This window comes from Phyllostomus discolor, chromosome 3, assembly GCF_004126475.2.
Source record: "Phyllostomus discolor isolate MPI-MPIP mPhyDis1 chromosome 3, mPhyDis1.pri.v3, whole genome shotgun sequence".
In the NCBI taxonomy this organism is placed as follows: Eukaryota; Metazoa; Chordata; class Mammalia; order Chiroptera; family Phyllostomidae; genus Phyllostomus; species Phyllostomus discolor.
This window is the reverse complement of record NC_040905.2, coordinates 147,854,274-147,878,443: the sequence shown is the minus strand read 5'-3', so window position 1 is coordinate 147,878,443 and position 24,170 is coordinate 147,854,274. Positions and strand designations below refer to the sequence as shown.

General features: G+C 38.5%; 1 protein-coding gene across 2 annotated transcripts in view; it reads left to right on the top strand.

Annotated features, from left to right (window-relative positions):
- Positions 1-24,170, top strand: part of FOCAD (focadhesin) — a 321,941-nt gene that overhangs the window by 66,558 nt on the left and 231,213 nt on the right. For both annotated transcript variants that reach the window (XM_028508513.2, XM_036021544.1), the window contains exons 6-7: positions 10,749-10,850; positions 20,780-20,984. In XM_028508513.2, coding sequence (XP_028364314.1) covers positions 10,749-10,850; positions 20,780-20,984 — 307 coding nt within the window. The remainder of the gene's footprint in view (positions 1-10,748; positions 10,851-20,779; positions 20,985-24,170) is intronic.

Here is a 24,170-nt window from a genome sequence, read left to right as displayed (position 1 = left end):
GGGTCTCTCAACTTGGGAGCACATTAGAGCCCTCTGAGGAGCTTTGAAGTGTGAGACTCCTGGGTTCTTCCTGGAATGACTGGAGTGTCAGCCTTGGGCATTGGTGTTTTTTTAAGCTTCCTGGGTGGTTTCTTATTTTTCTCCTTTCACTTTTATTTGGTCTGAATTCCTTTGGGTTAGCTTGAACTCCATTTTTCCTGTAACACAGGTATATTTAAGTTAAGCAGTCTTGACTATTGACCATACAGGAATTTCAGCAGAGAACTGATATTTGGCTGGTGTTTTGGTTGCAAGAAGAATAACTAAATTTTTATTATTTATAAATTACTAAAGGGTCATTTTCTCATTTGCTTTATAATGTGCCATTTTCTACCCTGAAATTTTATCATGTGCTTTTGCTTTTAATTTTTCCTCTGCATATTCATATTATGGCAGTCTCCTTAAGATCTCTTCTCTCAGCTGAAGTGAGGAAATAGCTGTGAATTCATGAGCAGTAACTGCTTGTTCCAGAATTCATGCATCATTCTGATGTGCCAGACAGTGGCTGACATGCACAAATATCAAATGTGAAGAATGTTATTTGTGGAAAGGCTTGGTCTGATCAACATCAAGCTGTACTTTCTGAAATAAGAGAATATTAAATGTTTTTGGCAGATGTGTGCTCTGAAATGGGTGATTAGGCCAACAGTAATGGATAGTTAATATCCTGAGTAAATTAAAGTTATGCAGTCTATGTGTGTATTTTTTCATCCATTTGTGCAGTGTTACATAGTTTATTCAGATGGAGATTTGATTTTAAGAACTTCAAGACTTGTGTTCTAAAGGCTGAGGTACTTTTTAATGAATATTGATTTTTTTTTTCATTTATCTCTTAAGGCAAATGCATCCATTCCTTGGGTGAAAAGAGAAAAACAAGAGAAAGTCCCAAGATAATACACAGAGTGCACTAAGACTAGTTTGTGATTGTCGGTATCAAACAATAGCCCAGTGCAGACCAGGTGGCTCAGTTGGTTGGTTGGAGTGTAATCGTGTACACCAAAAAGGTTACGGGTCCGATTCCCAATCAGGGCACATACCTAGGCTGTGGGTTCAGTCCCTGGTTGGGGTGAATATGAGAGGCACCTGATCCATATTTCTCCCTCTCCCTCTTCCTCTCCCGTCAATGAACATATCCTCAGATGAGGACTGAAAAAGGGAAGGGAAGGAAGAAAATCATAGCCCAGTTTTAATTCTGGTAACTAGCTCTTTTTTAGCATTGAACTGTTTCTGCTTTTTCTCTCATATCCATTTCGAAGGACTAGATGAAGTCAGCCATGCAGAGAGCAACAGGAAGGAAGCTGCAGATACAAGGAAAAGCATGTGTTTAGATGCTGCTGTGTGGACAAGCCTGGTGCACTGGAGAAATTAACGGGAGGCAAAGTAGTTGGAACTTGTGTTCAGGGAGGCAGAGGCCTAGGCAGAGGCTCAGGGTAGGTGGCTGTGGCCTAGAATATAACAAGATCATAGCAAAGACTTTGGGTTTTATTTAAAGAGTAGTTGGAATTCAATGAAGATTTTTCTTTTTAACTTATTATTTTAAAATAATTTTAATGTTCCAGAAAAGTTGCAAGAATAGGGTAAAAGACTCATTCACCATTTATCAAGATTTCATCACTTTCTTTTATACTTTGCCACATTTTCTTTATCATTCTCTATATAAAATTGAGCAGAAAAAACCCAGAATATTTGGGAATAGATTGCTTATATTCAATAGTATGTGTTTCCTAAGAACAAAAATATTCTTATATTACCAGAGTATAGTCATCAGATTGAGAAAATTTAACATTGTTACAATGTTTCAATTTATAGCCCATATCCCAGTTTTGTCATTTGTCCTTCTATACCTTTTTCCCTTTTATTTCCAGTGTATAGGATCTAGTGTAGGGCGATATGCTGCCTTTAGTTGTCGTATCTTTTTAGTCTTTTAAAATTGGGAACTCTTCCTCATTCTTTCTCTTTAACAGCATTGACAACTTTGGATACCATGGAAGTGACACTTGTCAGGATATTACAGCTGGAGGCACTAATGTCCGTCTTGCCCTCATTGGTGATTTTAATTTTGGTCACTCATTCAAGGTCATAATCTGATTTCTCTACTGTATAGTTATTTTCCTCTTGCAACTAATAAGCGGTCTCTGAGACACTTTGAGACCATGCAAATATTCTGTTTCTCAGTAAGCTCACAATCCCCCATTCAGTTTTCTTTGATGATTTCAAAATGGTTATTTCTCAACCCCCACTCCCAACCCCAACACTCCCTTCACATGTACTAGTGACAGTGGCAATAGAGGTAAGTTTTAGGAGTGGAAGCAATAGGAATCCCCAGAAATTTGCTTAATATATAGATTCTAAAGCTCTACCTCTGTAGATCATGATTTAGAAAGGTTGGGTGGGAACCTTGTGATTATTAGAATTTGTATATTTTTTAAAAGTTCCAGGGGGTCCTGATGTAGAACTAGGTTTGGAAATCACTGGACAAATGGTCCATGTACCAAACAGTGTCCTGGTGTTTTGTAATGACATTTGAAAAAAACACACCTTTCTTTCCTTCCACATCTGCATCTTTAAGATGGATAAAATTAAGCTCTCAATCTGGGACATTGAGGTAAATAAGTGAGACTGTGATTTGAACTTATTCCTTTATAGGTAAATCCAAGTTCTTATGATTATTTATATTGGGCATATACTTATGCTTCACATGATACATATGAATTTTCCTAAAATCAAGACTAGGTAACCTAAATTTAAAACAGTATGTGGCTGAGTTAAGTTTTGAATATTTTAATGCCCTTTTTGTTGAGATATAATGCACTATACAATGAAATTCACCCTTTTAAAGTATACAGTTCCATGTTTTTTATTATATTTGCAAAGTCATTTAACCATTGCTGCTCTCTGATTCCAGGATATTTTCACCACCCCCAAAGGAAGCACCATGCCCATTTGCAGTCAGTCATTTCCAATACCACATGTTCTCAGCCCCCAGAACATGTTACTTTTATCTGTGGGTTTGATTCTTCTGGACATTTCATATGAATAGAATCATATAATGTGTGGCCTTTTATGACTGGCTTCTTCCACTTAGCATAATGTTTTCAAGGTTTATCTATATTGTAGTATGATTAGTACTTCATTTTTTATGGCTGAATGATACTACATAGGATGGATTACCACATTTTATTCTGTAATATCTTTGCATGCTTATCAATGAATTTTTAGTGTTCTTGCATTTTACATTTATTTCTGAAGTCAAACTACCTCTTCTAAGTTCCTGAAAAGAAACCTCTTAGTCTTTAAGAGTAGTAGTTAGTGTTTTTCATTTCTATGCAGATTTCCTTATTTCATTTACTATCTTAATGAGGTTGCTTAGATTCTTGCAATACTAAAATACCATCAGCTCTTAAATTATAGTTTTGTTGTCAAAGTAAGCATTTTGCTTTTTGAGGGGTTTGATTATTTCAATAATTGAATATATTATCCAGGGATCCCCTGAGCTGCAGGTGCTTGGTTTTATTTAGCATAAAGTAAGCATGACAGCATGACTTAATCCTTTGTACTATGCACTTGAGCTTCCATAAGAGATTGGAGCCAGCAGAATACATTAATATAATTTATTTTGCTGAAATTATAGAAACTTTAATACTTACAGAGCCCAGATTCTGGGCGGAACTCATAGTATGTAACCTTTTTTTAGGGGGAAGTGGTGCTTGCTTCATAGTTTCTTTGGAAGTGGTGTTTTAACTAGGCTGCGTTACAGCAGTTACCTTAGATATACTTAGTTTTAATTCACTGATACATTTTTTGGAGTTGGGGCAGGGGTCAGGATCTTCCTTGATAATCTCACAAAATGTTTGTCTTTCTCCTAGAAAATGTACGCATATATGTACTTAAAATTTTACATATAATTTCAGAGGGCTTGTCAATTTTTGCTTTAATGGATGAGTAGACATCTTTATAGAAAAATCAGGAAAAAAAAAAAGATGGATAAGAAAGGAGTATTCATGTCCCTGAAAAAGTCCAGAAGAGTTAAGGATAGGAAAGAAACGAGGACAGTAATTGGGGAAGTACAGCCAATAATACTATCCAAGGGCTAGCTGTCTCTTTGCATTTTGATTCTTTCTGTGGAACAGCATGTTTTGCTTATGTCTTTATTTATTCTTTCTCTCCTCTTCCCCACCCAGGGAAGTCTTTGCTCACAGTTTATGATTCTAATCACCTGGGGTTTATCCCTGGGACTTAGAATCAGACCTAAAGAATAAGCTACAGATATTGAACAGTCATCTAGTTAGTAATTGCCACTAGAAAATGCTTCATAGGCTACTTGAAGTGTGGATGTTTAATTTAAAATTGTATGGTAATTTGCCAATAAATGTCTTAAGACCACAAAATATTTTAATTTTTGCCTTATTAACCTATTTACCTCTAGTTTTGTTTTTGTTTTTTTATTTTTGCAATCATAGCATGTAACTTAGTAATATAAGCTCTGTATCCCTAGCTCTGTATTTTTATGTTTTTTCCCCAACCATCACTCTATACCTAAAATAACCCCACACTCCTGACACTGGCAGACACCCTTGCATTAAATCCCTGATCCTATGACAATGATGTATCATTGAATTGCACAGTTGAAATCTATATAACTTTATTAACCAATGCCACTGCAATAAATTTGAGAAAAATCCCTTCCCCTCAAAACAGGGATTCTGTGAAAGTTCATTGTGAGGGCAGAATCATCATAAAATGAAACATATGTATTTTCAAATAAAAGCTATACTCTCCCTATTTACCTTATCCAAAGAAAAAATAAATTTAGTCAAAAATGTCAAAATTAAAATCACTTTTTCTCTGAGTCTTTTTCTGGGAGCTTGTATGGGAACCATGAATTGATCATTCCTTCCTTCCCCCACTCCATTCTGTTAAGATGCACGTATTGCCATGTGTTGGAAGGATAAAATGTTTTTTTCTTAAAACACTATGGAATATATAATGAGTTATAATTATTGTTTAATTTTATTTTATAGTAGTATTCATTGTGGAATCTTCATAATTTTGCAGTATGCATTTTTTTAACTTAAAATCTACAGAGCTTTTAAAAAATCCCTTTTTGGCTTCTAACTAGTACGCTCAAATCAAAATTCAGAGCAGGTAGAGAATAGCTTTTAAAATGCATATTTGATGTAGTAAGTGCTATGCTATGCTTCTGAAAGTGCCAGGGTCACAGCTGCACACAGAAAAGGCATGGTGACTGCAGGCATTTTTTCCTTACACAGAAAAGGCAATCTCTCTCTATCAGTGAATTTATGATGTAAATCAAATCTTGGCTTTCCTATATTCAGAGATGTAGCAGAAAATTTGAGATGACCTAAAGGTTACGAATAACTTTTGCTTTTTGATTTGCCTACCACAAGACTAATTTTTAAATACTCTTTTCTGTTAAGATTAATGCACTTATGCTTGGAGAGGTGAATCTAGTTATACACCTTAGTTGACCATCGCTTCTGTGCTAGTGGAACCATGAATTGATCATTCCTTCCTTCCTCCGCTCCGTTCTGTTAAGATGCACGTATTGCCATGTGTTGGAAATATTACTAAAGGGTGGGAGCACTGCAGTATTAGGTACCAGTTCTGCATACTTCCTGTGTTTTTAAATTTTTTTTCTTTAATCCACATGGACTTTGAAACAGTGTACTGGTGGGGCTATGATAAGTTGGTTTAATGATCCAAAGAGTTTAAAAGCATGGTTTGGGGAAAATGTGTGTGTGTGTGTAATACATTTATTGTAGATGTACATTTAACACTGAAAGGGAAACAAAAGATATAAGACATAAATCCAGCTTTCAAGCTGCTTTTGTTCTAGTGTAAGATACAAGACTACCTGCATGATAATCATAATAGTACTCCATTTATGGAGTATTCTGTGTGCTGGTACTATGGTAAATGCTTTATTTAAAATAGCCATTAAAGCATTTGCAAATTATGAAATAGGGAAGTGAAGTGCCGAAGAATGTACAACACATTCATTCATTGTGGTAGGAGGAGAAAAACAACACGCAGTGAAGGAGAGATTAGAGGCACTAAATAGGCCATTGAAGGGTGACCTGGCTGCCTGGTTTGTATTGATTTTAATCTTTAGAAACAATGTTATTTATTCTCTTTTAAGAAGAAAGCAGAATCTATTGGATGTCTCAAGAGTTAGAATGTTCTTATTTAAAAATTTCTGTGGGCTCCTTGTTGTAACACTTCTCTCTGAAATAAAAAAATATATAGGGTGATTTATCCTTCAAGATAAAAATGGATACTTTCAGGTCTCAGATTTTAATAGACATTGTTCTTAGAGCCATTTTAACTTGACATGGAATTATTAATAGTTGAAAGCTGTCTTCACTGCTTTCTGCTTTCACAGGGTTTGTTTCTACCTCTAGTTCTGAGCAGTATGAAGGTTAGCGCTTTAATGGGTGCCTTGGGTTATATAACTTTAGCACTAGAAGGTACTTAGCCTGATTTCCTTATTTTACAGATAAAGAAATTGCCTAAGAAAGGTTAATTATCTTGCCTGAGATCACACAATTTGTTGCAGAGACAGAATGTAAATTGGAACTCTTGATTCTTAATTCAATGCTTTCCTCTATTATTTTACCTCATCTCTCCACTTGTATTTTATTCTGAAACAAAATGTCAGTATAACAGTAAATAATTTTGATGATACTATGTAGGCATTGCTTATGTCATAATAACAATAACAATGCCCCAAATTTGTTTATCAAAACTTGTATAGTTTATTATCTGCCACTGTTTTACCAGTGATCAGGTTGATTGTATGGTCAACCCATCTATCATTTTGAATGAAGTATTGTAGTCCATTTACTCTGTAACTTGAATAGTAGGCCTGAGGATAATTGAAATTTTTAGGTATAACCCAGGTTTTGTTTTGGTGTTCTTTTGTACCACATTATTTCTTTTTTGATCAACAGTGCTTCTAAAAAAGAGCAAAGTTGACTTACTTATTTAAATTGTCAGCCCTTCATTTACCTCGAGCTTTTCCAGTTAAGTGTACTTGAAAGAAGTGGAATGGCTAATAAGCACTGAGTGAGAGTAAGAAAGAAAAGAAAAAGCTTGAATAATCCATAAATTGAATAATTAATCCTTGAATATATCAAGAGTGAACTTACTCAGCCTTATGACATTTTAAATGCTCAAATTATAATATTTTATTTTTTAAAATATTTTTTGGGGAGGGAGGAAGGAAAGGAGCAAGGGAGAGAATCATCATTGTGTGGTTGCCTCCCACATGACCCCTACTGGGGACTCTGTCCACAACCCAGACATGTGCCCTGACTGTGAATCAAGGCAGTGACTCTTTGGTCAAAACTAACTTTTAAAAAGCAGATAGATATTTAACATTTTGGGGGCCTGAGGAGTGGCAAGGGGTGGAGGATGACTTACTTACAAGGGGAATATATTAAAAAGCACTTCAGTGCTTTGTGATCATGTTGCAGAACACACAAGGGGGGGGGCCTGGGATGATATACTATTATTAAAAGAAGGCCCCGGTCCGTTATGTCCGCCGCCCTAGGAAAGACGTCTCTCAATGCCAGAGATTCGTGAAAGGAAAGAAAATGTTTATTTAATGCTATACTAACTTAAAGTAGTAACCTAATGACTTCACCAAAATCCCAAAGTCCCTTAAAAACACCCACAAACAGACAGTCCTTCCTTCCTTCCCCTTTGCCCAGTCCAGAGTACCGTATCTCAGGAAAGGAAATAGAAGTCCATGACTTAGGCAGTCCTCTGGTTCTTTCCAGTTAGAACTCCATCTCGACTGGGAGACCTCCTTGGATTCCCGGCACCCTCGGCTGAGTCACCAGGATCTCTGCTAAAACCAGGTGGTGGTTCCCCCTTCTAAAGCTGTGGGGGTCCCCACTCAGCCAGGCATGTGGTCCTCTCTCTCTCAGGGCTGCAGGAACCTCCACTCCGTCAAGGCCGCGTGGTTTCTCCCTCTCTCAAGCAGCATGGTTCTCCTCTCAGGGCTGCGCATGGCTCTCCTCTAATGGCCGTGATCTTCTCTGAGCTCCCACGCAGGAGCTGTAGCTCAGGGGACCCACCCTCCCCAGTCTGGGTGGGGAAGTTACTTCTGTTCCCCTGGCTTAGAGCTGATCACGGCTACTTAACATATCCATGCAACCAGCCAAAGGCCATAGATATGCTAAATGACCAACCCAGAGGTTAGCTGCAAGGCTGTTGCTATGCAAAACAGCTCTCAATAGCCCTGCTCCATTTGTCCCTTCCCCCAACCCACACCCTGGGGTGGGGGATGGAGACATCTTAAAATCTCCTGGACACCTTAAGTTCTGGACCCCATTTCAAATGCCTATTTGGGGTCCCCCCTCTTGGCTGCACCCTGTAACAATCACACAAAAACTATGTGGTAACTTGTTTGATTTTCTTTTTTTTAAAAAAATTATTGTTCAAGTACAGTTTTCTGCCTTTTACCCCTATCCCCCCCCCCCCCCCCCCAACACTGGAGACAGTGATTTTCTTTTTAAGTTGTTATAAATGCTGCCACTAGCTGGCTTCTTATGTCATGATGGTGCTTTTCAGAAGTAAAAAACATAGATAAAATCATTGCAGTTGCTGTGCTATTCTCTTTACTCATGTTTACTTGAACGTGACCTACTGAACTTTTCATTTAAGAGTATCAGTTGATGTGTCATGCCTGAGATGCTTTTAGGATTTGTTAAATTTGTTGTTAAGTATCTGTGGGAACCATAGTAGAAGCAAGTTCTAGATAGGTTTAACTGCCAACGAATTTGAAATTTAGAAATGTGATTTTTATATGATTTTTGAGTTTTAGTCTAAAGAAATTGCTTAGAGTGATTCCTTGTAATGGCAGTAACCTCATCAGTCAGAAATAGCCTGTGCTTTAGCAAAACATGCTGCCAGTGAGTGGCGTTAGTGCGTGATAGATTAGGTGAGGTTGAGCAGAAAATAAAGAGATGGTGTTATTTATAATAGCCAGAACTGTGTAGTAGTGTCAGAGAGGTGTTTAAGATGAGTGTTTGAATGTGATGGATCTGACATACTTTTCTGTTTAAGAGAGAAAACAAAAATCAGAAAACTTTCTAATTCCTAACAACTTTCCTCTTCTGTGGTGGTTTACTGGTAGTGGTTCTCATCCCAGGCAACACATTAAAATTGCTAGAGGAGTTTTTAAAAATTACTAATGCCTGGGCTCTGTTCCTAGCAACCTGAATATAATTGAGACCTGGACGTTGGTATTTTTTTTTAAAGAGCTCCACAGATGACTCTAACTTGCAGACACAGTTAAGAACCGCTCCTTTATAGGAGTGCATCAGAATTATTTGTAGGGCTATCAAGTCTGGGCTGGAGCCTGGGATTTATTTACATTTCTAACAAGTTCCCAGGTGATGCTGATATTGCTGGTAAGGTGATCACACTTTCAGAACTACCAAGAAGTCTGTCTTAAAAAATCAGTTTCAGTGAAACTAGTCTGCTTGTTTTTATTTTCTTTAAATCATCACTAGTGACATTTTGTTCAGTTAAAAATTACATTATGTATTTGATTCCTTTTTTTTCTTTTTTAAAGATTTTATTTATTTATTTTTAGAGAGGGAAGAGAGAGAGGGAAGAGAGAGAGAGAGGGAGAGAGAGAGAGAGAGAGAGAGAGGGAGAGAGAGAGAGACAACATCAATGTGCGGTTGCTGGGGGTTCTGGCCTGCAACCCAGGAATGTACCCTGGCTGGGAATCGAACCTGGGACACTTTGGTTCCCAGCCCGCGCTCAATCCACTGAGCTACGCCAGCCAGGTGTATTTGATTCCTTTTATAGTAAAAACATGGATATTTCTCTTTTTGAATTTATAATAAGGATTTACATTTTATTTTTAAATTTTTTTGGAGGAAAAAGTCACTTCCATACTAACTAAAAACCTTGTATAGTGTTTCAGAGTTTAAGATTCTAATGAATTTAGAGTTTCTTGTAGACTCTTTGAGCTATTTAAAATAGCTTGTGCTTTTATTCTTTTTCTTATTTAAGAATTCTTCAGAGTTCAGATCTTATGTTTCATATAGGTTTTTAGGTATCTTAATTAATGTAGCCCAAATAAAAAGATTCATCCTCATTCAAGAGAAATTTGAAGCATTTTCAATTTGGACAGATTGTTGTTTGAGGTGGGAGAAATATTTTCTTTTTTCCATATTAAATATACGGAGGGAACATGGAGTCATACCCTGAGAGAAATGGGGTAAATGGGAACAGAAAAGAGATAGTGCTTACAAGTTGGGGCAATGTTAGAGAAAATGGAACCTTCTAGGTTCTTAAGGAGAGTAGCAGGAGAAGGAAGCATGACTTTCAAGAGTAAAGGAATCAAGGGATGGAGATGAGAGAGCTACTGGATTCAGGAGCTTGGTTGGTCATAGAGCTGTTGAGTGGCAGAGTCCATTCTTGGCTTTGGGTCTCTAAGACTTGGGGTTCATTCTATTTTCTGTAAAACAGTTTAAAGGAAAAAATGTCAGTTCTAATGAAGCAACTTGCCAACAAATGAAGCAGATAATAATTTTGTGACAATTATGAATCCTGCAAAAAAGTCTATAGATGGCATTGGCTTTTTTTTTTTTCCTGCTGTGTTTGGATATTGAGAATGTATAGTCCTGAAATGACAGTTTCCAATGTGGCTTTTCTGTGTGTTTCAGAAATCACCCTCAGCCTTTGATCACTGTGCTTGAACACAGACCTGATTGTTGGCCAGTACTTTTGCAGCAGCTGACAGCTTTTTTCCAGCAATGCCCTGAAAGGTAATGTAAAATAAAATAACTGAGGGTGATGGAATGGTATATGCTAATTTTAGAGCTTGGTTTTTCTTTTTAAGCTGCTTTGGCTGAAGAAATATCTTTAAGCATATATACTTTTGTATTTTCTTAAGAGTAAGGAAATAAAAACCTACCACATTTATTGATGATTTAAATAGTAAATATAAGACAAGCTATTATTAAAGAAGTTAAACATTGGTTAGTTAGGAAAGTTTATTAGAAATATTCAGTGAACTACTATACATTTAAAAAATTTTAATGACAAATCATTTTAATAGTTGTGTTAAACAATTAATGTAAAGCAAAAGAACATAAATCAGTTTTTCCTAGTAATAATATGAAACAGGGTATAAAGTCTTGATACTCCATATACAATACGTGTAGATGATAGTTCCTCCCCCCAACCCCGCAAATTGATTAGTGAGTTAAACTCTCCCTGTTTGAAACCTGCCAAGTGGGATCAAGTGATAGTTCCAGCTGGGATTAGGTAGCAACCATATGAGCAGTTAGTTTAGCTTCATCAGGACCTCCTGATGTTCCTCTACACTGCCCCCTTTCTTTTATTCTTATAACCATGACACCGGCTTAGGTCACCATCTTTTGCCTTTGGTGACTTGTTTGTAACTGACATTTTTGCCTCTAATTTCATGTTACTCAAATCTGTTCTCTGTGTAGAGAGTGATATATCGAGAGAGCAAATATTATTGTATCACTCCTTTACTTAAATCACCACAGCTCTGGTTTTCATACTGCACTTGCCATGTGTGGGCTAAGTACAGGGAATCCCTTACCCCCTTCGGGTCTGTTTTTATAGAACTTATATGTTGATAGCTTATGGAAGCTTTGTATTAAAAAAATATAGAAATATCAAATATCAGAAAATAGTTGGAAAATCCCCAGGCTACAAGATAAAATCGAGTATATTATTCTAGGCTCTGTGTATGATATGGTTTCACCTGTTTTACCAGTTTTATCATCTGTCTTTATCTCACAATTCATGACCTGTGTACCCAACAATACGCTGACTTCCATACAGGAAGCAGTGCTGTTCTCTTGCCTCTGTGCTTCTGTTAGTACCCACCTTCATCTCTTAAACCTTACACAACCCTTTCTCAATTCCTCTCTTGAAACTCAGTTTAGGCTTTCTCTCTCCTAGAAGGTCATTGCTTACCACAGGCTCACTTAGGTATCTTTTATATGCTCCCATAATTTCAGTTGTGATTTCTTACATCATTATACTTACTCCATTGTCTTATAATTAACTCTCCTCTGTTAACTGTGAAACCTTCCTGAGGGCAAATATAAGACTATGTCATTATTCTTTGAACTAATAATGATTGGCAGATTTCTAGGTGCTCTGTAAGTGTTGGATTTATACACATGAGGCTCACAGACTGGTGGGTCCAGGCAGTGGGTTGGAGCATTCCTTCTAATATATAATATATACATAGTACCATCATGCAAGGTCATGATAGGATACCATTGTCTAGAGTAATCCAATGCCTGAGTTACACTCGCCACACCAACTTCATTCATGTTTTCCTACTCTTGAAGTTTTTACAGTATCCTATAGATGTAGTTTCTTAGAATACCACTTGAGTCCATAACTTCAGTTTTAGATAGAATTTCTAAGCAGGATATAGTGGTATAGGAAGTTTTAAAGAGATATAGGGAACCTTGTAATCATCTCCCAGTCAGAAAATCCATGTGGCATCTAAATGAATAGCCAAAAATATACATCATTATCCTTTCTTCTCTCACCTAGGATTGCACTTTCAAAGGTAGGATTAGTATTTACTAAATAAATCTTTCATCAACTATGTTAGAAACCAAAAATAAATGTACAATAAACACATTTGTTTAATGACATTTCTCTTATTAAATAGATAGGGATACTTTTTAAGGGATGTTGCTGCTAATTTGACCAATTTGTCATTAAGCTTGTTAAGACTCTCTTTTTCAATGCTTTAATTGACAAGTAATTTAGCTTTTGGTTATTTTCATTTTAAAGGAAGATTGTTTTGGGATTTGGGTGTATTTATTCTAATGAAATTTGTCCAGATATTCATAAGGAAAAAAAGATTATTAATAGACTTTGGTTTATTTACTGATAAGCTTCTATTGACTTACTCTTTTCATTTAAATTCTCAGGTGTTAGGATATGCTATCTAGAGCCTTTTGGAAGTTCTAAATTATTTTATATTAATTTACAAAAAAATAACTGCAGTTGCCTCATTTCTACTTTTGCACTATGAGATTATTCTTTGCAGTAGAAATTATAATTCTGATTGCATTTTCAGCAGACTGTTGGTTTTCTTGATTTAATTTTAGAGTAAGTTAACTTAGCAGTTTTAAGTTGTTGTTTAGAAAGAAGGTGCATACCGGTGTAGGAACTTGAAAGGCACCAGTGGTATACCAGGAAAAACTGAAGTGCCTGGCATCAATAGGCCCTGAGGGACAGCTTTCTCCCAGACAGAAAGGCAGGCAGAGGCCATTGTCCCTTTTCTGAGCCCTCCCTCCAGAGAACCTCAGAGCTTACAGGCAGGTACCATATCTGAGACTCCATCTACCTGGCTAACACTGTTTGCTCTGCCCTTAAGATTCCCTGAGACTCTACCACCCACCTTACAGGGTCACTCACTGTTATGATGACTTTTCAGTATGAATGGCTGGTTTAGGCTCTTGCTTCACAACTTCCTAAATCCTGTCAAACAAGCAGCAGCTGGCCTCAGTGAGCCCCCAGTTCCTCAGCCCCCATACCTCTTGCTAAGTGGCCCCAGACCCAGCACTTGTAGCAGCCAGCCTAGATTCACAGCTTGGCTTTGCTTGGGAATCTCCAAGTCCAACACAAATAGCATCCATCTCAGATTGCTTTATAGTTCTACTAGGTGGCCCTGGGCAGAACACAGGTGGGAGCTGATCTTGGCCTGTACCCCAGGAAACCCCAGAGCCTGGGTATCCAGTGGACAGCTATAGATCACGTTAAAGCATAACACCCTGCCCCTGATCTGCTATAGAGGGTGGAGGTTGGTCAGTGGTTACAGCCAATCATTGGCAGCTGACTGGCGTGGGTAAATTATTCCCATTGACCTGCTAACAGCAATCAGGGCTCAACTATAAGAGGAAGGTGTACTCAGACCAAACAGAGGGTACACCTCAAGTATCCAGCTTGGGTGATAGGGGAGACTGTGCCACTGGACTTTACAAGACACCTACTACATTAGGACATGCTACCAAGACGGGGAGTCATGCAGCTCTACCTAACACATAGAAACAAACAGAGGGAGGCTGCCAAAATGAGGAGACAGAGAAACATGGCCCAATTGAAAGAACAGATCAAACTCCAGAAAAAGAGCTAAACAAAATGGAGATAAGCAATCTATCAGATGCAGAGTTCAAAACACTGGTTATAAGGATTCTCAAGGAACTTAGTGAGGATGTCAACGGCATAAAAAAGAATCAGTCAAAACTAAAGGATACACTAATTGAAATAAAGAACTATTTACAGGGAAACCACAGTAGAGTGGAGGAAGACTAGAATCAAATCAATGATTTGGAACATAAGGAAGCAAAACAAAACAAAACAAGAAAAAAACAAAAAAAAACAAGCCCAACCAATCTGAACAACAAGAAGAAAAAAAGAATTAAAAAAAATGAGGATAGTGTAAGCTACCTCTGGGACAACTTCATAGGGGTGCCAAAAGGAAAAGAGCAAGAGCAAGAAATTGGAATCTATTTGAAAAAATAATAAAAGGAAACTTCCTTGATTTGGTGAAGGCAATAGACATGCAAATCCAGGAAGCACATAAAGTCCCAAACTAGATGAATGCAAAGAAGCCCACTAAATGGCAATTAAAATGCCAAAGGTTAAAGATAAAGAGAATCTTAAAAGCAGCCAGAGAAAAGTAGCTAATTATCTATAGGGGAGTTTCCATGAGAAACTTTGCAGATTAGAAGGGATTGGCAAGCAATTTTCAAAGTCATGAAAAGCAGGGACCTATAGCTAAGAGTGCTGTACCCAGTAAAGCTATATTTGGAATTGAAGGGCAGGCAAATAGCTTCCCAGACAAAACCCTCCCCCCCAAAAACTAACAACCTAAAGACTCATCATCACCAAACTATTATTACATGAAATGTTAAAGGGACTTATTTAGGAAAGAAGATCAAAACTGTGAACAATAAAATGGCAATAAATACATGTCTATCAACAACTGAATCTAAAAAGCAAACTAAGGAAACAAGAACAGAGACAAAATCATGGATACAGAGAGTGTTCTGTTGGTTGGGTGGGTTTGGGGGAATGAGTGAAGAGGTGAGACAATTAAGTACCAATAGGTAGTTACAGAATAGCCATTAGGATGTAAAGTACAGTATAGAAAATGGAGTAGCCAAAGGACTTGCACACATGACCCATGGACATGAAGAATGGTATGGGGATTGCCTGAGGGAGTTGGGGGTCCTTGGTGGAGGATGGCAAAGGGGAAAAGAATTCAGACAATTTTAATAGCATAATCAATAAAATATAATTTAAAAAAGGAGGTAGATAATTTAATAATCTAGTGATTTGTAACTATGCGGAGGAGGCTAAATGTTGTGGAGATAGCTTGTAACCTATCTTTTTCTGTGTTAGGAATTATTGATTAGACTAGCTGTTTGCATTCATTTTTTTAAGATTTTATTTATTTTTAGACAGGGGAAGGGAGAGAGAGAGAGAGAGAGAGAGAGAGAAAGAAACATAGGTGTGTGAGAGATACATTAATTGGTTGTCTCTCCTGGGCCCCCTGTTACAGAACACAACAAGGGGGGCCTGGGATGATATACTATTATTGAAAGAAGGCCCTGGGTCCGTTATGTCTGCCACCAGAGGAAAGACGTCTCTCAATGCCAGAGATTCGTGAAAAGGAAAGGAAATGTTTATTTAATGCTATACTAACTTAAAGTAGTTAAAGTAGTGACCTAATGTCTTTACCAAAATCCCAAAGTCCCTAAAAACACCCACAAACAGACACAGTCCTTCCTTCCTTCCCCCTTTGCCCAGTCCAGAGTACTGTATCTCAGGAAAGGAAATAGAAGTCCATGGCTTAGGCAGTCCTCTGGTTCTTCCCAGTTAGTACTCCATCTCGACTGGGAGACCTCCCTGGGTTCCCAGCACCCTCCGCTGAGTCACCGGGATCTCTGCTAAAACCAGGTGGTGGTTCCCCCTTCTAAAGCTGTGGGGGTCCCCACTCTGCCAGGCCGCATGGTTCTCCCTCTGTCAGGGCTGCAGGAGTCTCCACTCCGTCAAGTCCTCGTGGTTCTCCCCCAATGGCTGCACATGGCTCTTCTCAGGGCTGCGCATGGTTCTCCTTCCTAAAGCAGCACGGTTCTCCTTCCTAAAGCAGCATGGTTCTCCTCCTCTCAGGGCTGTGCATGGCTCTTCCTAAAGCAGCATGGTTCTCTTCCTCAGGGCTGCCGCGTGGTTCTCTCTCTCTGGGATGCGGGAGTCTCCACTCTGCTAAAGACGCGTGGTTCTCTCCTCAGGGCTGCCGCATGGTTCTCCCTCTCTCAGGGCTGCAGGAGTCTACACTCCATCAAGTCCACGTGCTTCTCCTTTTCCTAAAGCAGCATGGTTCTCCCCCAATGGCTGCACATGGCTCTTCTTCTCCGGGCTGCCGCGTGGTTCTCCTTCTCAGGGCTGCCGCGTGGTTCTCCTCCTCCATGGCCGCCAAATCTGGGTTTTAAATCCCCGAGGCCAATCTTCTCCTGCAGCCCCATTTCCGACTCCTCCCACACTTGGCTTCACATGCCAGAACTCGTATCCTTCCAGCTTTACTGGGCTGCCATCATGAGTCTGGGCAGGTGTGGCCTCATGTCCTGGAGCCAATCCTCTCTGAGCTCCTATGCAGGCTCGGTAACGCAGGGGACCCCCCCCCCCCCCAGTTACATCTGGGTGGGGAAATTACTCTCATTCCCCTGGCTTAGAGCTGATCACAGCTACTTAACTTATCTATGCAACCAGTCAAAGGTTATAGACCACGCCAGAGCTTAGCTGCAAGGCTGTTGCTATGCGAAACAGCTCTCAATGGCCCTGCTCCATTTGTCCCTTCCCCCAACCCACACCCTGGGGTGGGGGATGGAGACATCTTAAAATCTCCTGGACACTTTAAGTTCTGGACCCCATTTCAAATGCCTATTTGGGGCCCCCCTCTTGGCTGCACCCTGTAACACCCCTACTGAATACCTGGCCTACAACCCAGGCATGTGCTCTGGGAATTGAACCAGCGACCCTTTGGTTTGCAGGTCCATGCTCAGTCCGCCGAGGTACACCAGGTATGGCAATTTTTAGTCTTAAGAGTGGCAAAATATTTTCTTCGCCTGTTCCCTTTTATTTTATTTATTTTATTATTGGGAACCCAACTGGTGACCCTTTGTTCATAGGCTGGCACTCAGTCCACTGAGCCATACCAGTGAGGGCTGCATTCATTTTTAATAGTATGTAGATGTCTGGAAATAACAGTAGATCATTATGCAAGGTTTTAGAGGGGTGTTATTTTATGATTAAGTTCTGCATTCATTTGTAGAAGGCCCTGTAATGTTAAAACTTCACTTTCATGGAACTGAGAATTGTGTAAATTGACAGTGATGTTATGGTCTTCAGACCTGTATACTTCAAGGTTATGTAGTCTAACGTGTTTTTTCACATGAGGGAACTAAGGAGAACAACATTAAATGACTTGTTCAAGGTCACATGGCTAGTGAATGGCAGAATGGGCCCGAAAGCCTCAGTTTTTTATTCTTATTCCAGGTCTTTTCTTGTGACTTCTCTCTTAATGGTAAACAGAAATATGAAAGATATATATGTATATACATACACCCTTGGTTACATTTTTAAATATTCTTAATCACATTGGGATTTCTGGTTATGTTTTATTATTTTCTTTTTTCTCATAAGCCCTGTCAATTTCATGCATACTGAAGTTATAGTTAATCATTAGATACCACATAGGAAATGCAATATTCAAAATTGGGACAGATTAAGCCAAGGAAATTTCTAAAGAGTGTAATACTATATTGTCCTTCAGAAAGTTCAACATTATGCTCCTGATGTCAAGTAGTAACAGTAACTTGGAAATATACTTCTCTGTATGAATCTTGCATTTCACCTTCAGCATCTCAAAGTAGGAGAAAACTGATAAGCTGGTAGTGGAGATTCTTGACACCTGGATTGTATTTATTCTTTGGGAAAACATTGTTAGAGAGATGGGGAAACTGTTTCTAAATCTCTTTTCTAGAAACCTGTGCTTCATAGTCTAGCTCATAATAAATCGCTTTTTTGATCTGTGAAACTGTGTTTAGTTTTCCAGAGTGGATGGTATGGTAAAGATATGTTTCAGTAATAATTATGAACTCAAAAAAGTCCTTCTTTTGTTTTTTATAGATTGTATAAGTATTTGTGCTATTGAGGAAAAAATATACATACAGATTATAAGCTCCACCAGAACAAGGATTTAATCTATTTTTGTTTCTGGTACATAGAAGAGTGAATGATATATAGGTACTAAGCACATATTGCCCAGAGAATAAATAATTGAATAAATTAATTAAATCTTACTGATTTGGTAATTTTAGGGCTTTTATTAATGGTGATGTTTTAAAGTCACTTTGCTGTAAAATGAATAATATTATAAAATTACATGGTCAGCCATAATTCACTGATTCGCTGAGTTGGTTGGGTGTCATTCTGCAAAGTGAAAGGTTGCTCGCTTGATTCCCAGTCAGGGCACATGCCTGATTTCTCTCTCGCATCATGTTTCTCTCTCTCTTTCTCCCTCCCTGCCCCTCTCTCCCTAATAAATAAATAAATAAATACATACATACAGAAATAAATAAGTAAATAAATAAATAAATTGTAATGCAAATATCATTTCCTCTGTGCAGCAGTGCACTTTGTACCTTTCTTTCAGTGATTTTCACTTTCTGTCCTCTAGTCCAGGGGCAGAACTGATTGCCCCTGTTACATTCTGTGCTTCTTAAGAATAGATAATGCCTGGTTCATCTTTGTAGCTTACCTAATAATTTCTTATGTATAATAAATATGAAAAACAAAATAAAGTCCTGATACTTAATTGATATGTGCTAATTGTAAAGCTACTCTACATTTTAGTGTAACTGAATCAATTAATAACCAAATAAGCACCTATTTGAAGGCCTACTGTGTATAGTTATTGCTTATACAGAAGTGAACAGAAACCCAAGGTCCATGCCCTTGTTTGGCTTACAGTCTGACAAGGGATAGAGGCATTAAAAAAATGATGATGAAGTCATTGTCCTGTGGGAGCACAAAATAGGGCTCTGACCTAGGTTAGGTATCAGGGAAGGCCCTCAGGAAGTGCTTTTAAAGGAGAGACCTGAAAGATGGTAGAAATTGGGTAGAGGAAGGAACAGGGAAGGGAGCAAGAGAACAGTATTACAGACAGAGGGAACAGCAAGTGAGAGAGAAGCCTGATGACAGGAGATCTGATAGTTTAGTGTTTAGTGGAGAATGGAGAAGAGCAAAAAATAAGGCTGGAAAGATAAGCAGTGGTCAAAATATGAAGGGTTTGTGAATTGGGCTAAATATTTTATCTTAAGTATAAACTCTTTTAAACTAGTTAATGACATAATGAAATTTTTATATTTGAAAGGTCATTTTGGTATTTGAGTGACTTTCAACTTGGAATTATTGGGATATATTGAAATCTAAAGATCCCAAAGATTGTTAAGGTTTTCCTCTTTTGAATGGCAAAAGCTTAAGTAGATGGCCTTGGTAAATTACTTCACCTCTCTCGGCCTCAGTTGCTGCATAATGTGATACAATATTGGGCTGGCCAAAAAGTTCGTTTGGTTTTTCCATAAGCTGACTTTAGTGGTGCTTAGCTGTTTATAGGTTCATTCAAAACAATTTTATTAGATTGTATTGTGAGAGCTGTGCATTTAAAAGAAAACTTATCAAAATCAGTGAATTTTTGTGTAGCCATCTTAATATTGAAGATGCAAGAAAATATGCAACATTTTCAGTACATTATGCTTTATTATTTCAGGAAAGGTAAAAATATAGCTAAAACACAAAGACTTGTGCAGTTTATGGAGAAGGTGCTGTGACTGATCAAAAATGTCAAAAGTAGTTTGCCAAGTTTTATGCTGGAGATTTCTCACTGGATGACGCTTCACGGTTGGATAAACCAGTTGAAGTTGATAGCAATCACATCGAGACATTGATTGAAAACAATCAACCTCATACCAGTTTGAGTGTGTGGGAGATAGCCAGCACATTCAAAATATTCAAATCAATAAAGTTATTTTTGAAAATGAAAAATGTGTTTTATTTTATGGAAAAAACTAAATGAACTTTTTGGCCAACCCAGTGTTTTTTATTTTACAGAGTTGTGTCGAAAATCAAATTACTTTAAAAGCATGAAGTACAGTTACTTATACTCCATGTTAACAAGTTCACAAGTAAATATTAACTGTTACAGTCTTCTTGGGTTGTCACTATGGCTTTGTTTCACAGAGAATTGCAACTATAGAGTTTTTTTAAAAATGTATACCTGTGGTATATTACTGGACAATGGGCCCTAATGTCTAGAAGTCTAAACAGGTTCTCAGATGATTCTGCTGTTCACCAAAGACTGAGGCATAGATGCTATTCTAGTGTGCAGGTAGAGACTCTCCTATTCCTGGCCATCAGGCTGATGGTCTCCAGGTGCTGAGTCATTTTCTCCAGTGGACAAAGAACTGTTTGGCCTGGGTCTAGGTAAGTTATGATGTAATAGGAGAATTATGAAAAAAAGTCACACTTGGTGATAAAACATGATAGGTCATGAACTAGTAGTTGATATTTCACTGCTTGATACTTTTTAACTCAGTGGTTGGCTTCTGTGTTACAATTTTTGCAGGTCAGAAGTTTCGTGCGTCCAAATAATGGCACCATTCCTATGGTATCTATATTGTGAACCATCCCAGTTACAAGAATATGCTAAACTCAGACTAGCCCTGCTAAAAGTCTTACTTCAACCCCAAGAGCCTTGTGGCAAAGAACAGCCATCAGTATTGGAACAACAGATACTTCAGCTGTGCTGCGACATGGTTCCATGTTTACAGGTAAGGCCTTTCATCCTCCTTCGTTCATACAGTATCAGCAAGTGTTAATTGTTCTTGTCATACAATTAGTAGAACCTGTGTGGCCTGGCCACCTGAGACACAATCCTGGCTCTACAAATGCTCCCTGGCTTTTAGGAAGTGAATCTAGATTTAACATTAATACATTTATAACATTAACTAGATTCATAGTTATATAAATCAGCATAGTCCATTTTAGGATTAGTAGGAATGAAAACTTTTCTTTGTTTAAGAGGCTTCACAGGGAAAGGAAATCTTGAGTTGAATTTTTCCTTGTGCAAGACACTGAATTATAAGGAAAAAAAAGAGAGACCTCTTTGTGTAAATTAGAAAAAAAACTTATCTCAAGGACATGCGGCTTGACCAGAGCGGTGCTGGCTGAATTTCAGTTTCCCCATGTCCCCTTACAACATGTGTGGTGACCCTGATGGATCGTGCTTTTGAGAAGCCCATGGTGTAGTAAGAGAATTAAAACAAGTATATAAAGTCTCATAGTTTAAAAGTAGTTGGATGAAAGATGTTTAACAGAGGTATGGATAAAATGCCTAGGGAATTCAAGGGAGAGATAAATATGAGCTAATGTCTCTGTAACTGAAGATTAAAAAAAGACAAATCTCCAGTTGGCACTGTGTTATGGTTTTAGTGTAGTGATTCATTTATCAGGCCATCCCATCCCATCATTGAGGTTTGACCTTTGCCTAGAATCTGAGCCCCATGCTGCTTAGCTAACGGAGAGAATCTGTGAATATTTTTCAAAGTGATCACTTGGGGTCACAGATGACCTGTTTTAAGTTTGTGTTAGCAAGGAATGGCTACAGTGAACCTTTCCTCTGTGGTCATAAGTTGGCTTTCCTTTAATCAAAGCATAGAAAAGTTAATTAAAATGAATTCTCTTGTGGCTTTTCCAAAGATTTTGTTTTGTGTGGACAGTAAAGCAATGTATAGGCAGAACATCTTAAACAAGGGTACACTTTTTCACACTACCCTGTTCTCTGCACTTTGAGAGATGTTTGTCTTCATCTTTGTGAATCTATATTGACAAGCCTAAATACTTCTGGAAGTGAGCTCTGTAGAGAGTTTTTGGGAATCTGTGGCTTGTTAATATAGTTGAGATAGTTGAAGAAGAAAAGGGATACATCATTTGAAACAAATGAAACTAGCAGCATAAACACATCTAATCACTTCACATATCGGCTTTATGAGAATGAAGAGTATGAACCTTGGGAAAGATCTTAGCAGCGGTGTAATCCATTTTCCCACCGATTACAGGTATTTCTTATACTCTTTAAAACACAACCATCCCATGAAAAATGAAATATTTTAGTGACAGGAAGTGTAGTATTTTGCAAATAACCATTTTTCTTTTTTAAAATATTTTATTGATTATGCTACTACAGTTGTCCCATTTTCCCCCTTTAATCCCCTCCGCCCTGCACACCCTCTCCCATTCGCATCTCATTGCCTTTAGTTCATGTCTATGGGTCATATATATATAAATTCTTTGGCTTCTACATTTCCTATACTATTCTTAACTTCCCCCTTTCTATTTTCTACCTACCATCTATGCTACTTATTCTCTGTACCTTCCCCCCTCTCCCAACACCCACTCCCCCACTGATAACCGTCCATGTGATCTCCATTTCTATGATTCTGTTCCTGTTCTAGTTTGCTTAGTTTCTGTTTTTGTTTGTGTTTTAGGTTTGGTTGTTATAACTGTGACTTTGTTGTCATTTTACTGTTCATATTTTTGATCTTCTTTTTCTTAGATAAATCCTTTTAATATTTCTTATAATAAGGGCTTCATAATGATGTACTCCTTTAACTTGACCTTATCTGGGAAGCACTTTATCTGCCCTTCCATTCTAAATGATAGCTTTGTGGGTAGAGTAATCTTGGATGTGGGTCCTTGCCTTTCCTTGTCTTTCCAGCCCCTTCTTGCCTGCCAGGTTTCTTGTGAGAAATCAACTGGTAGTCTTATGGGCACTCCTTTGTAGGTAACTGTCTCCTTTTCTCTTGCTGCTTTTAAGATTCTCTCCTAACCTTTAACCTTGGGTGATGACATTATGATGGGCCTTGGTGTGTTCCTCCTTGGGTCCAAGTTCTTTGGGACTCTCTGAGCTTCCTGGACTTCCTGGAAGTCTATTTCCTTTTCCAGATTGGGGAAGTTCTCTGTCATTATTTTTTCAAATAAGTTTTTAATTTCTTGCTGTTCCTCTTCTGCTTCTGGTACCCCTATGATTTGGATGTTGGAATGCTTAAAGATATCCTGGAGGTTCCTAAGCCTCTCCTCATTTTTTTGGATTCTTGTTTCTTCATTCTGTTCTGGTCACATGTTTTCTTTCTTCCTTCTGGTCCACACCGTTGATTTGAGTCCCCGTTTCTTTCCTGTCACTGGTGGTTTCCTGTACATTTTCCTTAGTTTCACTTAGCATGGCCTTCATTTTTTCATTTAATTTGCCACCATATTGAACCATTTCTCTGAGCATCCTGATTACCAGTGTTTCAAACTGTGCACCTGATAGGTTGGCTATCTTTTCATTGCTTAGTTGTATTTTTTCTGGAGCTTTGATCTGTTCTTTCATTTGGGCCGTTTTTTTGTCTTGACATGCCTGTTGCATAGTGAGAGGCAGAACCTTAGATGTTCACCAGGGTGGGGCAACCCACATACCTTCATTGTGACACTGTATATGGGGAAGGGGTCCGAGAGGGAGCAGTGCCCCTTGCTCAGCTCTCTGCCGGATTTCAGTCACTTCCCCCACCACCCACAATGAAATTGGGCCCTTCTGGTGCTGATTCCTGGTGGGTTGGCTTGTTTATGTTCTAGGAGCCTTTGGGACTCTCCAATGAACTCTCCTATGAGGCTGGGAGTTTCTCCTGCTCCTGCCTCAACCCCACAGGTACTTTCATTCAGAGTTTTTGAGGCTTTATTTCCCTGAGCTGGAGCCCTGGGCTGCTTAGTCTGTCTCCCTTCCCAGTTGTTCCTCCCAGTTTATCTGCATGTGAATGTGGGACTGGCTGGTCTGCCAGCTGCCACCTTGCCCACCAGCTGCAACCTTGCCTGCCCCAGTCCTCCATCTGCCACCTTGCTGCAAGTCCTCTCTGCCTGGCTGCCCATTTCTGCCCCTCCTATGGGTCTGGATGAATGTTTCTTTTTTAGCTCCTTGGTTG